This window comes from Neodiprion virginianus, chromosome 4, assembly GCF_021901495.1.
Source record: "Neodiprion virginianus isolate iyNeoVirg1 chromosome 4, iyNeoVirg1.1, whole genome shotgun sequence".
NCBI classification, from domain to species: domain Eukaryota; kingdom Metazoa; phylum Arthropoda; class Insecta; order Hymenoptera; family Diprionidae; genus Neodiprion; species Neodiprion virginianus.
The window spans coordinates 40555679-40571760 of NC_060880.1; the positions used below are offsets into that span (position 1 = coordinate 40555679).

Sequence of the window (16082 nt, forward strand, 5' to 3'; positions counted from 1 at the left end):
TTTTTTTCCTAGCAGAGTGATTGTTTATTAAAAAAATATCAAGTCTTCGTTCCGATAACAAAACCTTGAAATGAAGTGAGCCATAGTTCCGACGATCGAGGTTCTATTGTAACTGTCAATCCGATTTAGGCATATTCTGTTAAAATTAAATTAATTTCATGAGGATTACGAGTACTAATTTTGAATATCAAACTAAAACCATTTTCATACGCCGAATTTATTTTTGGTATTACGCCACTTTCTGAAACATAGATCTGTGCCGAAATCGAATAGACATATTGTAAACACTTGTTAAATGCACTCCGGCACTAATAGTATGCACGGAAATCGACAATGTCTGGTTCTATCCTATAAATTATTAATTTTCTTTTCTTGCATAATATTTTCTTCTAATCACTACACATAAATATAATTAAGGGCGGATCTAGCCAAGGCAATCGCTAACGACCATTAAATATTTCAATACAAAGTAGACGTGTGACGAGCGACTTTGTCCTATTTTGCGTTTTTCATCTTCAATTGAATTAAATCCACCGAGAAATATGTAAACGTACATGCAATTGCCATGGCTTGAATGAATTTTTCAATTTCTGATACATACTTGTAATGACTAGATGTGATCTATGCTACATACCTATATCTTTCACAAGTCTATTCAAATTAGTATAGTGTCTAAATATATCGCTAATTAAATTGTATAAGTCTTTCAATTAATATCTAAAAAAATTTGCAGGCCATCTCAAGTGAAGATTAAATTTCACATGCATATACACGTAATGATAAGGTGTAAAACTAAATTTGGAATAATTACTCTAGCAAACTGTAGAAATCAATATCGATAATAAAGTAATAAAATAATGGTAATTAAACAAGTAGACAGAAAACAAGGTATTCCTATCGCAGTCATGAGTAAAAATACAGCTTTAAGTAACTCGATGGTGTGATGATAACGGAAGTTGGCCAACATGTTGTGCTAAAATGCAGTAAAATTTATGTATATAATGTAAATAACGTATATGTATAGGTATCACAGAAAATGCGTAAATATTAACAGATAAGTAGGCTTCTCAGAACTCCAAAAGACGTATTATATTATATTATGTACAATGTTTTCAAGCATCAGTATTATATGTATAATTTTTGTCGATATCAATATAATAAATCAGTAAAGATTATTACTGCAGTACATACAATACTTGCATAAATCAATAACGAAATTTTGAATGTACAATTATGTACTATATCCGGCATTTCGTAAAGAAATCCAGTACAACATCAAATTTATAAGAAGCTTGGAAAGAAAAATTCGAAAATGTTTACTTTTCTCAGAAAATTATCAAAAGTTAACGAAAGCTTTGTCTGAAATTCTTTCCTTTTTTTCAAAAAGAAACTTTTAGTTGCACTGACTGTTCAATATTATACAATTTTTCATTTTTGTCGTCGATCAATGGGTGACATGAAGATAAATTAGCTGATTATAGTTTTTCATATGAACTTTTAAAGAGTAACGGTTCAGCTGGGAGTATCAAAATATACCGTCCACTTTTTAAAAAGGATTAACAGCAACGAGAAACCCTTTAATTACAAAAATAATGCAAAGAACAAAATGCAGAAGCATAGAGGATGTATGATATATATATATACAACAAACGTAAATTGACAGAAAATGAAATAAATAAATGATAACAAATCAGATAGAAATATTCTTTCCGTTTCTAAAATCCGTCAAGGTGTACAAGAAATGCTATGATCACTGTGGCACCTCCCTCCTTGGTTGCCCATTCTGTCGATTCCAACTGTGGCTCGGAACAATCTTTTCCTGGGCCCATTGTATAGGAACCGGGCCTGACCAGTAGTTGGAATGCAGTGGTTGCGTTCAGTTTTTTATTCGATTGCGTATCAATGTACCTACAATAAATCAACACGGCACGGTGATATCTTTTTCTACGCAGTTGAATTTGCCCGTGACATTCTTGCAAGTAATGCTGTATACTCACGCGTATTTGCTTGCAAATTCCTTGGAAGCGGCGTATTTAATATTTGGTGAAAAAACAACTTGAGGATTTTGATCATCGCTATTTATAGTCGTAGTTAGATTGCTTGTGTCTAATTGCTCTTTGGTCAGCAGCTCTCCCCTATCCAGTATCCACCTAAAAAGAATTAACAAATTTACATTAGAAATGAGTTGTCGAGAATAACTTTTATCGCATGTCTGAGAGTTGTTGCAGTTTTGAAAATACAAGCTTAAAACAAAAACGTTAGAAAATCAGATCACACCCGGCGATATCGTACAGGACTCACAGGCTTTTGATAGATCATTAAAAGTTCTACAGCTGAATGAATAGATTGAGATGTGCTTCTCACCTAACAGCATCTAATCGTGTCCCGTAGAAGGCGACATGCCATTTATCCAGAGTGTTCTGTGGTATTTGGATGGCATTGATGGTTGGCTTTAGTGGAAATCTGACCCATCCAACTGGAAAGGCAAATTCGGAAGGTGGTTCTCCTTTCCTGCATATCACTCCGTCGCCTTCGGCTTTAAAACACGAACTGCAATAGCATGAAATGTCTTCACCAGTAAAAAATTCCTCTGGTAATACGAGGGATTTTTTAAACCTAAGGCAGGCCTTCAGGTACTCGCATTTCTTCGCCGAAGTGATGTGCACCGCTAGTGGACTGGACGGCAGAGATGTGATTGGTAAGGATGAAAATGAAGATGAATTGTGAACAACATGATGAGTTTCGTTATGCGTGTTAGCGACAAATGAATTCGTTACAATATTGTTTTGCGTTTGATTATTACGATTTTGATTTGCGTTACTGTCTTGGGAACTCATCGACACGTTAACTTGGGAACTTGACGAGAGATGGTTTTGAGAGGTTGGTGTAACGCTGTTCTGTGACATACTCAAGGCGTTGTTGGACACGTTATTCTGGTTCGAACTGTTGGAAGCGATGCTTTCATTTATTGCGTTATTGGCATTTGTAGAAGTGATGGCGGTGCTTAAATTAGACATGTGGCTACAGTTTGCGGCGCATCCATTTTTAATATTAATATTCGTTGCATTGTTTATTTCTACGTTTGTACATTCGTTAGTAATACTGAGCATATTCGTAACGCCGTTACTTTCACCATCATTATTTTCATCATTTGTGAGATTCTCAATATTTTGAACACAGTGATTCGGCGCCGCTTTAATTTCATTTGCATTATTCGCATTAACGGCGTTATTCTTTACCTTACTATTTTCTAACTGATTGGTCTTCGCTTCGCTGCTTATTTCTGGACAGGATTCTAAATTATTACTTTCCGAGTTGATGCTGCTCGACATGCCTGGTTTGCTCTGAATCGTGTTAATCCCTAAACCTGAATCATTGTTGCTCTGAGATGAAATCGGGCTGAGTATGTTGACAGCGCTCTCGTTCTCTGCCGGATGAAGATTACTCTGACTTGGAATATTCAACGACAAGTTCGAGGGTGTCGCAGGAATGGCATTTTCTTTTTCATGGCATTCCAAGTCAGCCTTTTCTCTGGAATTCTCTATGTCCTCTATCTCCGTTTCTGGTTGTTCAACGGTTGTTAAGATAGCCATGTTATTTGTATTGTTATTACCATACGACGCTGCCTCTGAAATTGGCCCAATTATGGAAACTTGTTCACATTGGCCGTACAAGTCTATGACAGCGTAAACATAAGGAGGTAAATCTGTAGCTGCGATGCCTTGATCGGAACCATTTATGTATAAGTGCAGTCTTGAGTCTTCGTCTATCAATAAACTTACGATACTTCCTACCTGAAGGTTTTCTAAATTCATTCCATACCTCGTTATTACCTGAAACGGAAAATTGTTCAATCAATCTATGAACAAGAATTGCAAGTTTGATTACGCTCAATTTCGGAATTCTCCTCTTACTTTCACACCGTTATGCGATATCCAATCGCCACACATGATCCAGGAATGTTTTTTGAAGCCTAGAGCAGTTAATGGAAAACTGACTTTGTCTGGAGAGATGCAAGTCACTCCGCATAGCATGCCCGATACCCAGCGATCATTCAATTTTTCCACTCTCACTTGAAACGGTTTTCCTTTGACTAGCGGGCGATGAGACATTACTACACCTAAATATTAACAAGACAATGATTGATTAACAGTCGATTAACGGAGTTGATCGAAGTTTGCCTATCAATACGAGTAATAGATCTATCTTGTTTAATCTTACCTTGATTATAGCTGGCGACTCTTCGAGCTGTAGTTTTTTTTTCAAGTTCAATATTTCTTCCACGATTTTCGTGGAACTCATAATTCCAATCCGAATCACCGGTGGACGTGGTAATCGGCTGTGTCGGCGTGAGTACCATTTCGTTCAATAGCTTTCCCTCCGAAACGTCTATCGAGGTATCCATCCCGGCATCACTATTTGAATACATTGAACAAGTGATAGGTGAAATGTCTACTTGCATGAAACAAATACTTCGATATCAACCAGATTTGAGAACACTCTGACTATAGGACAATTTCGGTGAAGATATATTTGTCTACTCACTTTCTCATAATTGGTGGCATTGGATCCAAGAGTAATTCTAAGGAGTCTTGTAGTCTGAGGCTAGCATTTGGCGATATGATTATGTTTTGCTGTTTACTACTTGTTGCACAGACGGCAAGAGTACTGCCAAATAATTCTATGACGACATACACTGCCTCGGGAATATTTGTAGCAGCTACTCCCATATCTTCGCCATTTATATAAAACTTCAAGTTTCCATCATGCGTTCGTTTCACACCAATTTTATCACCAGATCGAAGCCAGTCCAGACTCGGACAGTAATTTGAAGACAAAACGTATCCCTTGTGTCGAACTTGGTTCCCTTTAATAATAATTAGAGCAATTTAAATGTAGTATTGAATTTCATCAAGATTTCCTACAAGTTTCCTATACTCACCGATTAAATACCAAGAATCCTCTGGTATAGAAGTCATGCCAGGAACTAAGTTCATCGAAGTAAACCAATTCCCATTGTTGTTGGTCATTACACCGATTCTCAACGAGCCGCACCACTCTTGAGCAACTTCTTGGATTGAAATTTCGAAAATTTCATTACTTTCCAAGGGACATTCGCTGAGCAATATTGCATTACAATATTCTCGGCAACGAGCAGCGACAGTTCGATCTGAATTCAGCTGAATATTTGCACCGACAGACTCGTGAAATTTGTGAATTATCTCGACCTGGGCTTGGGGTTGAATTACCGAGGTAGGCTGCTGGCTCGTACTATTCTCGGATGGTAAATATTGCTGTGTCGCCGTGTCTCTGCGCTCAGGCAAGACGATAGTTACCTAAAAAATTTTTACTGATGTTAGAAAATAAATTTCACGTACAACATTACAATTGTAAAACTTATCTTAGAATATTTAGATTACTTACTTGCGCACATCGACCATAGAGATCAATAACGGGATATACATGTAGTGGTAGTCCAGTGCATGCGATTCCCTGATCTACTCCATCCAAGTAATAGCGTAAGCTCGTATCGGCATGCCTCATTATACCGATACGATTTCCTTCTACGAGTGTATCTAAGTTGCAAGCATAATTATTGCGCAATGTTACACCGTCTCGCATTACGTTCGGACCGGATAACATCCACGTATCGTGATCTATGTCTGTCATTGTTGAGGGAAATTCAAGTTCATCTGGTCTTATTGCTGTTACACCTGTAAATTTGTCAATTAAATCATAACGTCAACAGATATTTATTGAGGATGCGTAAAGAATTCATGAAGAGTTACAGGAAGCTTCTTATGGGTGCAAGTTTTAGTCAAAATCGTGAATCCGTTTTGCATACCTGCTTCAATCGCACCTGACCATCGATCAACCATTTTATCAATAGAGACTTCGAACATTTCACCATCGCGTAACGCCCTATTGGCAATAACAATTGCTTCGTTAAACTCTCCTAAAGCACGAGGCCTAGCAGCTGTCAAGCCATTGTTCATTATTCGTGCATTTTTTCCATGTATATGATGAAATCGTAAATCACTGTTAGAAGATCAATTATTAGTCACTAAAGTAATAAATGCAAATAGTGAGTCCAAAAACTTTGGTACAGTTTTGTTTACAATGTATGTGTGAAATGTAAACTTAAATTTACTTATAAGCATTTCTGTAGATGACAATAGGTGCCTGCAATTAGGTAATATGGTTGCTTGAACAAACCTGTATAACGTTGTGTTGCTAAAGCTGGAATTATTTGTTGTCGGGCTATAAAAATCTGTGCCATCGACTATGGTTGCTTGAGCTGCCTGCCCATATAAATCGATAACCCCGTAAACTCTTTCTGGCACTCCTGTGGCAGCTGTGCCAAGATCAGCTCCATTTATATAAAAGTGTAACAAACCATCGTCGTTTCTCATTACCCCGACACGATCGCCGACTTGTAACTGATCCAGATTTTGTCCATATTTATCTATGATCGTTGTGCCATTATGCATCACGCCTTGTCCCGTCATCATCCATGTACCAGACCTGAAAGTAACGATTTTGTACCATCAAATGAAATTTGTATATTTGATTTAAAACGGTGCACTTTGCACTCCCAGCAGTGGAAGAATAGAATATAGTAATAAGTATGTAGAAGTTAATTCTTCTTTACAGACAACATACCTTACATTAGTCATTGTGAAAGGAAATTCTAATTCAGTCGGAGAATGAGTAGTGACACCAATTTCAATCGATCCAGCCCACTTTGTAACTATCTTGTCTAACTTAACTTCAAATAATTCATTTGGACGCAACGGTCGAGAAGTCAGTACAACACCATTGTTGAAATCATCCAGAGCGCTGCAAACGTATTTTTATTAATACGATGGTTTGTTCTCATGCCATTATAGATCTGGATTAATAAATTTTTCTTTTCCTTTCTTGTTTCGCAACATCACTGAGAAATCATACTATTGTTCATTTTATACGCTTACTTGGGTCTATGAGCAGTTCTTCCATTATTAATTACATCCGCATGTGTCCCACAACAAACGTGAAACATCAGTCTATCTATCGCATCATCGTCTATCATTTCTACAGATAAATGAAAGGATAAGTTTACTTTGTCATAAGGAAAACTGGATATAGTTTAATTACCATTAAAGTACACAATGATGAAGCAGTCGATAGAAAAAGTATGCTGAAAAATAGAAGAACTTTACCTTCGCCATTTAATCCCTGTAGATGCAGAGTGTTTCGTCTAGTGACTAAATTTTGTTCTTCTCTCTCATCCCGGTCGACGATGGTTACTTTAACAGTCATCCCGTAAAGATCTATAACACCCCAAATACCCGAAGGAACCTTGGCGGCGATACCTTGATCCAAACCATTTATAAGGTAATGAAGGTTTCCGTTACTTCGCCTAATCATTCCCACCCTGTCACCCTCCTGTAATATGGAATCCATATCAAACTTTGCAAGCAATACCTTGCTCCACTGAATTCATTTTATGCCATGGATTTAAACTTACTCTCAACTCGTCTAAATTGAACTCTCCGTACTCACGCTGAGTACCCTTGCCATTGGTCAGAATTCCACAGCCAGACATCATAGTTGTTCCAGATCGCATGTTGGTCATCGTTGCGGGAAATTCTAGTGCTGTCGGACTGTGAGTAGTAACACCTACTTCGATACTTCCTGACCATTTGTCCACTAATCTGTCTATTCGAATCTGGTTCACATTTGAAAAATTTGTTTAGATTGCAAACATTCCTTACTACAAACTTCAAGCTAATGAATCAATCGATTCGCTGAGGCAAAGTATAACTCAACACAGTGTATGACACATCAAATACTTTTTCAACTTGAAAACTTAAAATATTAGATCGCGGTAAGCCAAGGTGTGAAAAGTCTTACCTCAAAAAGCTCGTTATCTCTTAATGCTCTGTGCGTCATTACAACACCGTTATTAAATTCATCAAGTGGTCTTCGTCTCTCTGCCGTTCTAGCATTGTTAGACAATTTAATGAGGGTTCCGACTCGCTCATGGAACCTTAATCTGTCCTCCCGTATAGCAGCTGCGCTTGGATTCTTAGGTAGGTTGATATTTACATTAACGTTAACGTTCAGATTGGTAACTAAGTTTGTCGTTGAAGAATTTGACGTCTGTGCAAGTGCGTGATCATTGTTGATTTCTGTCTCATTTGTTACGTCTGTTATGGAAAGTGTTGGCCTCGGCTGAGAGACGCTTACTTGGACGCAGTTACCGTACATATCAATTACTGCAAATACTCGTGAAGGGATATTTGTAGCTGCTACACCTTGAGACATTCCATTTACATAGAACACTAGTTCGCTCTGAAAATGAAACAAAATATTTATTTGACTAATAATTGTTTCAAATACATGAATTTCAGTTTGTTCAATTTTAAAATGTGTCGTCATAATTTCAATGACTGGATTATAAATATCAAAAAATAATGGAGTTCATTAAATCTTCTCTGGTCAATTTTTGACAAACATTGACGGTTGGGAGTTTATTATTGAACGATTCTCAAAAATGACAGAGACAGTATTGAAGAAACATTGCATTATTTTTATCACTTTATAAAATCCTAATTGGAATATAATTCTTCCATTCCAAGAGATGTTAAAGTTTATTCATGTAACATACAAGTGACGGATGCATGGAAATCAGACAATTCTAAATGTAATTTCCAAGTGGAAAAGCAATTCATGAAAGGTGCGTACCTTGTTAAATGATTAAGCTAGTTGTATTATCCAATAAAATTTAAGTTATCTTTTTTTTTGTGCATCTATTCGTAGAGAATTGGTGCACAAGACGAAGCCAGTGATGAAATTTGAAGAAAATGCTGTCCTACTTTGTTCTTTTGATCTCAAACTTTGAAATAAGTATAATGAAAATACGATGAATCGTCAATTACTATCTAATTTTGTTATTAAAATTCTTGTTTGGTAACAAAATCCTCTTAACATATCCTCTTAAAATGTGTGTAGTTAATCAATTTTTAATGATAAAGTAGGTGAAGAAAAAGAATAAGTTCAAACAGTTAGATGATTCTACATTTTGGCCTTTTCATATTCTGCTCGGTTCAAGATTCGGTGCTACACATAAAAAAGTCATCGACAAGAAAAAGAGAAATGAACCAAATACACAGTTAAGACTAACATTTGAGGTCCTCATCACACCAAGAAAATCTCCTTCCTCTAACGTTTCAAGATCTGTCCCGTACAGTTCTACAATTGGTTGTCCGTCACGAATAATCCCAGAACCTGACATTATCCATGATCCAAGTCTAAGCTTATTGGCACATGCCGGTAACTCCATACTCTCCGGATCACATGATGTCACTCCGATTTCAATGCTTCCGCTCCACGATACCATCTGAAAGAAATTAGCGTGAAGAAACAAATAGGCAAAGAAAGAGTAGAAACGATATGTTGATAGACAAGTAACGAAGCGAAGAATATTGTCTTGCCTAGTTGAGGAGGGCATTATGCAAGCACGGGAAATGCAGGAAACGGCGTTACAATTAAGAAACTGCGTGAAAGATACGGATGGGAAAACCAAGGTTTGTCCACAAAAATCATGGGCGACGAAAGCGTGATGAAAACCTCTAAATCCCGGAGATTTGACAGTTCGGCGAGTAGATGCAGTGGGCGACAGGTACGAGCATGGAGAACTGCAGCATAACGTGTCGAGTGGTGCACATCGTTACCTTTTTATCGATGCGAACTTCGAAGAGTTCGTCATCCTTGAGCGGTTCGGAGCTTAATACGAGCCCGTAATTATATACAGAGAAATTTCGGACGGCGGTACAGTTGTCATTTATTAAATTAACACGCTCCCCGCATCTTTGGTGAAACATTACGGCCATTTGTGTATGTACACACAACAGCAGCAGCAGCAGGGCCTCGTACCCCGAGGTCCCCGTATCCGATATCCAATCACGTCGTCTCGCGTACCAAATCCAACCAAACCATCGTAAAAATAATCGATCATTTTTTCCCGATTAATCGAGTATAATCGATTATTTCTTAAACTCGATTAATCGACCGACTCGATTGTTCTTCCTTACAATCGGTTTTTGATTTTTACTCCCATATGAATGATACAATACAAAGAGAAACCTTACAATACAATATCAATCTATATGATTAAAGTATCAACAATTGGCATTGTCTTACTTACCCAGCACCTACTTGATATAATAAGTGAAAGGCGTATATGAATATTTTCACTTACAACATTTTGGTTTCATATGCATCGTTTCAAAAAAAAAAAAAAAAAAAATACGAAATAATCGATTAATCGATTAATATTTACCGATTCAATTGAGTCATGTTCGATTATTTTTTGGAACTCGATTAATCGAAGCATATAGGATGACACTCGGTGCTAGCGACAGCTAGCGACGAGAAAAATACGCCCGAATGATTGGTTCTGATGTACCAGGTCCCACCTTGTAGGAGGGGTTTATCATTTCAAGCCAATGAAAAGGCTTCATTTCACCTATCGCACCGAACGTCATCACGTCATCAGCCAATTGAGGGAATTCAGTTTGGCAGTTATCGTCTGCAATAATCTGGTCAAAATCCACAATGATACTCGTTGATAAACACGGGGGTGGTGAAACAGGTTAAATCGAGGTAATTGTGTAAAGAAAACAACTCGGTTTCAGATGTCAAGATGGGACAAACCCGGCATAAGATATGGTGAGCATTAATTCTATTTGTAAAAATATCCTTATATCGATGCCCACTGCTTTCGACTATTCTAACCTATAAATTCCGATACAAAAGCAAAGTGAAAGTTTATCGTCAAGCTGAACTATATCAATTATTTGCAAATGACTTGTAATTACGAAGTGACATCTGTTTCCTTTATTTGAACTCGTTATCCATCTTGTTTTTGCAACATACCCTACCTTGACTACAGCAAACTGAGATAACATTTGGAATGAACTTATCTATTCATATTTTAGCAAGTTACAATGCCATAACGTGATATTTTCTTTCAGTATGGTCTCCGACTTCTTTTATCCGAACATGGGTGGGGTGGAAGAGCACATATTCAATTTGTCCCAGTGCCTATTGGGTCGAGGACACAAAGTCGTAGTGCTGACGCACTCTTATGGTGATAGAGTAGGAATACGGTACATGACGAATGGCTTGAAAGTACATACTCTTCTTTGCCCTGTGATCAAATTTTTTGTTTTTAATCCTGGATGCTCATTCAGGGTCTAATTCCTCTGCAAAAATATAGAAAAAACACTGTTTCAAGTCACTCAGTTCATCAAAATCTACGAGTAACTTCTTATTGTAGTGTTAAATCAACTTTTTGTGTTCCCACTCACCACTACCATTGAATATATTACTTTTTATACATTTCAGGTCTACTACTTGCCAATAAAAGTATTTTACAATCAATGTGTGCTGCCCACCATGATATGTTCTCTCCCATTGATCAGATACATCTTCATACGGGAACAGATCCAAATAATCCATGGGCATTCGGCATTCTCTGCCTTAGCCCATGAAGGGATGTTGATAGGGAGGCTGATGGGACTGAAGGTAAACTGCGGTCGCATTTCCAGGTGTCTTGAGATATTCGTCGGACATACTATGTCACGTAACTGAGAGGCCTGGAAAAGCAATAAATGAAATTAGCAATGAAAACAGTTTGAATTATGTTAAATCTGTTGTACGAATTCTGTTCTAGACTGTATTCACAGACCATTCATTATTTGGTTTTGCTGACGCATCTGCTATCCTGACCAACAAATTCATAGAGATATCACTGTCAGATTGCAATCACTGCATATGCGTATCGCACACTGGAAAAGAAAATACCGTATTAAGAGCAAAAGTACAAATAGAGAGGGTGTCAGTCATTCCAAACGCAGTTGACACTGCGCTATTTACACCTGACGTTAGCAAGAGGAACAATGATTTTAGTGAATATATTTTTCGATATTATAACAAGCAATGTCTAGCTGCTTCATTCATTAGTCCGCTTTGCTGTTAGATACTTCACTCGAGAGATGAAAACACTTTGGCTTCATACAAGTTGCAAGATGCTTTTATGCAAGGTGGTTATTTGAATCTTTCAATTTCTTGCACATGCAGTGAATCAAAGCTTTTTTTGCAGTTACAATAGTTATAGTATCCCGGCTAGTCTATCGAAAAGGGGTGGATCTCCTAGCCCATATTATTCCCGAAATTTGTGCAAAGTATGAAAATGTACAGTTCCTGATTGGAGGCGACGGGCCAAAACGGTGGCTGATAGAAGAGATTAGAGAACGGAATTTACTCCAACACCGAGTTACGCTGCTCGGTAGTCTCGAACATTCGCAAGTGAGACATGTTTTAAACAAAGGGCACATATTTTTGAACACCAGCCTAACAGAAGCCTACTGTATGGCAATCGTGGAAGCTGCTTCTTGCGGGTAAAGCAACCTTCGAAAGATTTACTTGTGCCAAGTTTTCAGATTGGAAGTTAATGTTTTCTTTAATTTCTTCAAGATTACAAGTTGTTTCCACACGAGTGGGAGGAATACCAGAAGTTTTACCACCCGACTTGATATATTTGGTGGACCCAACAGTGCCTGCTTTGGTACAAGGCATTGATTCTGCGATAGCTGATTATGTCACTGGCAAACAGATGTGTCCTTTCAAGGCGCACAAGCAAATAGCTTCATTTTATAACTGGTTCGACGTTACCAGACGGACGGAAGTTGTATACGGGCTGGTTGAAAAAGAGAAGCAGAAAAATCTTGGACAACAGCTGAGCAGCTACATTCCAACCGGTGTCTGGCCATATTTGCTAGTTGTTTCATTGTGCTATATTATTCTCTACATTCTGGAGTATCTTGTGCCTAAAAAGGTATGTTCATCAGTCACTTAACATGTGCCAAAAAAGTATCAGTTACCACGTATGCAATATATACATTTTTTTTAGTACATCGACTTGGCGCGAGACTACGGACAATCACAGAACGAACCACATGTTCACACCAAAGTGCCAAGGAAGAAGAGAGGCAGCAATTCATGACGCTAGTATTATGTTCTGATTCTTAAAAATCAGTATGCTTACACTGATTGTTGTGTCCATTGTTTACCAAAGAAATTACAAATTTCTATACTTGTAAACGTTCGCCTTATCAAGTTTATTACCGAAGTATCCAGATTTCAGAACCATGCTAAGCCTTAAAAAAAAAAAAAAAAAGAAACGAAGTATAGTTCCTATTGCCTGAATTGTTTTGCATATTTGTCTGAAATTTTATATTTGATATTTTTAGCTCATCGCGAAAAAAAGGTTTTGTAATGTTACTTGGCGATGTTAAAGATTTTGTAAAGGTTGAAGGATTGCATAAGAGTTCTTGAATTTTATTGCGAAACTTTACTCGCTTTATGTAATTGGACTTTTTGTATCTTGCAATGTTGTTTTCATTTAAATTATTTCCAAAAACAAATTCAACAAATAGTTTTAGGAATACATTTACTGTTCGTTCTTTTTTTTTTTTATAGCAAATTTGACTACTGCTAATCATTCTTCGTTCCTTACAGTCATTTTGGCGATACATGTTCGTATAATGTAGTCTACAGTGAATTTTGATAATATGAATTTTGTGGCTAAATTCTGGAATATCAGAGGCATTGCTTCAATTACAAGTTTAAAGAATGATTCTTATTTTTGTTTTTTATAGCTACTAGATTAATTTATTTGTACAATTGACTTGATTTAGACAATGAGTGAAGTACAGAAAACTATGTTGTATAGTGAGTTAGGTAATGATTTTGAGCATTTGCAGAAGAATTCAGAAACAGGAATATATAATTTAAAGTTTCTTGTTCTCCCTTTTTTTTTACACAGAATGTGTGGTAACAAGAATATGTGCAGCTTATGTAATTGTGATACAAAATAATGAATAATGCATAGTGTCTATGTTGTTAATACGTACCAATAATTGTTGAAGTGAACATACAAAGTTTTTGTCGAACAAATTATTCATAAGACCATATCATGTGTAACATTTAATAGTCACTTGTGTGTGACACCATAATAGTGTGACACTCGATTATTTTCAGTATTTCTCATTCAAATATTTATTGAAACACAATACTGGTCATTTGCGAAGCGCCAAACTATTACAGTATTTATTAAGCGCTTGTATTTGATGAACTTTATTGTGTTATACCAACTTGTAAGTAGATTTTACAGTATTTTGTAACTATAATTTAATACTTTTATTTTCAAACAAGCCTGAAGGATGTTTCTGTTACTTTTATTTTGATAATTGTGTAAAGAAAATACAAAGTTCAACTATGAATCTATGAAGGGATCAGACTTTGAACACCTTCCTTCAAAATTAAATCAACTGTGTGCATAAGGTAGTCTCACTATTATAACAGTCTGTATTACTATTTTGTGATATGATATGAATGTAAACAGGGTGTGCATGCATGTGTATGCGCTCTGACGATCATACCATATCGAATAAACTTAGCTTTTGGGCAGCTGAAACGCACATCACAAGTTTTCCAGAATGCCATGAAATTCGGCGCAAACAGAATATGAGCAAGAAAATGTATCGTGAAATATGATTACCGGCGCTTTGCTACCAACCCCTTTAATGCGATATTATTAATCATCGGTCAACGTGAACTATTAAGAAAACCAGAGAAATTCTTTGTACAAATTCAAAGCAGCTAAAGATTTTCTAATTCAATTTCTTTATACAGTAGAAGCTCATTGTTGTCGTTCACTTGGGTCTGGTGTCGACGAGGAAACTTTGCCCCACCGATTCACAGAACGCTAGTCAATTACAGTTTTACACATAACTTGACAACCAGCTTGTAGTGTAAAGGTTTATACATAGGGATGGTATTATTATATAACAACATAACAATGAATGAGATGAATATGATACATGAATATAATGAATATAATTTTATAATGTCTGGATATTCTACGTACAATTAACAATAGCTTATTTTTACTATAAGAGACAAATAACTTTGTTGACGTGTTAAGAAGTCTATAAAGTCTCGGCGAATTTTCAAAATTCGTGAGATTCTAAGGTACAAATAATAAATACATGTATACGTCATGTAATTATAATTAAAAGCAATATTTTAATCGAAACCTAAATACCTAATTATTGCTTATCACCCCTTACAAAAATTAGAATATTTATTATGCTTCAGCTCTCGTGTCGAAATCAGAGAACCACCTCTCAGTGGTAATTTTTTCCATGCTGAATCCGATTTGCTATTGAAATATATTTGAGAAAACGTGAACTTTATTCCATCACTGGTATAACAGATTACTTAAAACCATTTACATTGATTTGGTAGGTTTTTTTGTTTTTGTTTTTTTTTTTATTATTATATACAAGTCATGAGAATCAGCAATTATTTATAATATTTATAACGTGCACAGCATCAACATCGCAGACTCTCACACGAATCAACTCACAGTTCCGTTGATACTTGCTCTCTGGTGTATGCAATTTCATTGCATATTATTATTATTATTATTATTATTACTACTAATTTATATCTCACAACTCGGTAATTTATACCTTTCAGGCAACTATAACACAACATTTAATATCTAAATAAAAAAAATTGTCCTGTATCGAATACAATTTTTCTTCCTCTTCTTCTTTTTACCAGGAGATGACCTTTCGAAATAGATTCAACTACCAAAGATATTCTTTTTTTTTCCACTTTTGTCATGGATATTTGTATTTTACCTAGAAAAATTTGTGTAACAGTAGACCTACATTGTCGATATGATTAATTGGTCACTTAAGAACAACCAGTCAACGATAAATTAAATATACATAGGTATATCTTTGGATCGCCAATTACCCGCATGTATTTTATGCGTATGAAACAGCTGGCGGTGAGTACAGCTCTTCCGAACACTCACAGCTCGATATAACACTTCATGCATAACGATGGATAATGAATTATACATCACAAGAATTCATACGAAATTACAAATACACTTGACTCTGGGTTCACTGAAATTGCCTCTCTGTTTATCAGCATTACATTGTGATTATAATAAA

General features: G+C 36.3%; 2 protein-coding genes across 5 annotated transcripts; one reads left to right on the forward strand and one right to left on the reverse strand.

Annotated features, from left to right (window-relative positions):
- Window positions 1-512: 512 nt before the first annotated feature.
- On the reverse strand, window positions 513-9970 carry LOC124302730 (neuralized-like protein 4). Of its 2 annotated transcripts, XM_046759198.1 has the most exons (18): window positions 9720-9850; window positions 9480-9615; window positions 9170-9385; window positions 7897-8337; window positions 7511-7711; window positions 7203-7428; window positions 6975-7074; window positions 6664-6840; window positions 6217-6525; window positions 5846-6039; window positions 5425-5714; window positions 4943-5336; window positions 4546-4867; window positions 4222-4415; window positions 3915-4120; window positions 2365-3833; window positions 1998-2150; window positions 513-1908 (listed from the first exon to the last, which is right to left on the reverse strand). In XM_046759198.1, exons 3-18 carry the CDS (start codon window positions 9383-9385, stop codon window positions 1716-1718), a joined length of 5085 nt encoding a protein of 1694 aa, XP_046615154.1. In that variant the 5' UTR covers window positions 9480-9615; window positions 9720-9850; the 3' UTR covers window positions 513-1715. The 2 variants fall into 2 exon arrangements, with proteins under 2 accessions (XP_046615154.1, XP_046615153.1); XM_046759197.1 differs by lacking the exon at window positions 9480-9615 and having other exon boundaries at window positions 9720-9970.
- A 595-nt stretch (window positions 9971-10565) lies between these two features.
- Window positions 10566-15172, forward strand: LOC124303930 (phosphatidylinositol N-acetylglucosaminyltransferase subunit A). 3 transcript variants are annotated; one of them, XM_046761778.1, is made up of 7 exons: window positions 10566-10716; window positions 11022-11178; window positions 11395-11574; window positions 11723-11957; window positions 12152-12449; window positions 12526-12886; window positions 12962-15172. In XM_046761778.1, exons 1-7 carry the CDS (start codon window positions 10691-10693, stop codon window positions 13052-13054), a joined length of 1350 nt encoding a protein of 449 aa, XP_046617734.1. In that variant the 5' UTR covers window positions 10566-10690; the 3' UTR covers window positions 13055-15172. The 3 variants fall into 3 exon arrangements, with proteins under 3 accessions (XP_046617734.1, XP_046617736.1, XP_046617735.1); XM_046761780.1 differs by lacking the exon at window positions 10566-10716 and having other exon boundaries at window positions 11021-11156; XM_046761779.1 differs by lacking the exons at window positions 10566-10716; window positions 11022-11178 and adding an exon at window positions 11201-11309.
- The last annotated feature ends 910 nt before the right edge of the window (window positions 15173-16082 follow it).

Excerpts from the sequence above, each read along its gene's own strand:
- LOC124302730 (XM_046759197.1), bottom strand. The coding sequence starts at position 9,878 with ATGGCCGTAATGTTTCACCAAAGATGCGGGGAGCGTGTTAATTTAATA. Across the intron at positions 9,386-9,719 it reads AAGTTCGCATCGATAAAAAG|ATGGTATCGTGGAGCGGAAG; the intron begins GTAACGATGTGC and ends AATTTCTTTCAG. Across the intron at positions 4,416-4,545 it reads ATGCCACCAATTATGAGAAA|TGATGCCGGGATGGATACCT; the intron begins GTGAGTAGACAA and ends GTATTCAAATAG.
- LOC124303930 (XM_046761778.1), top strand. The coding sequence starts at position 10,691 with ATGGGACAAACCCGGCATAAGATATG. Across the intron at positions 11,179-11,394 it reads ACATGACGAATGGCTTGAAA|GTCTACTACTTGCCAATAAA; the intron begins GTACATACTCTT and ends TATACATTTCAG. Across the intron at positions 11,575-11,722 it reads GGAGGCTGATGGGACTGAAG|ACTGTATTCACAGACCATTC; the intron begins GTAAACTGCGGT and ends ATTCTGTTCTAG.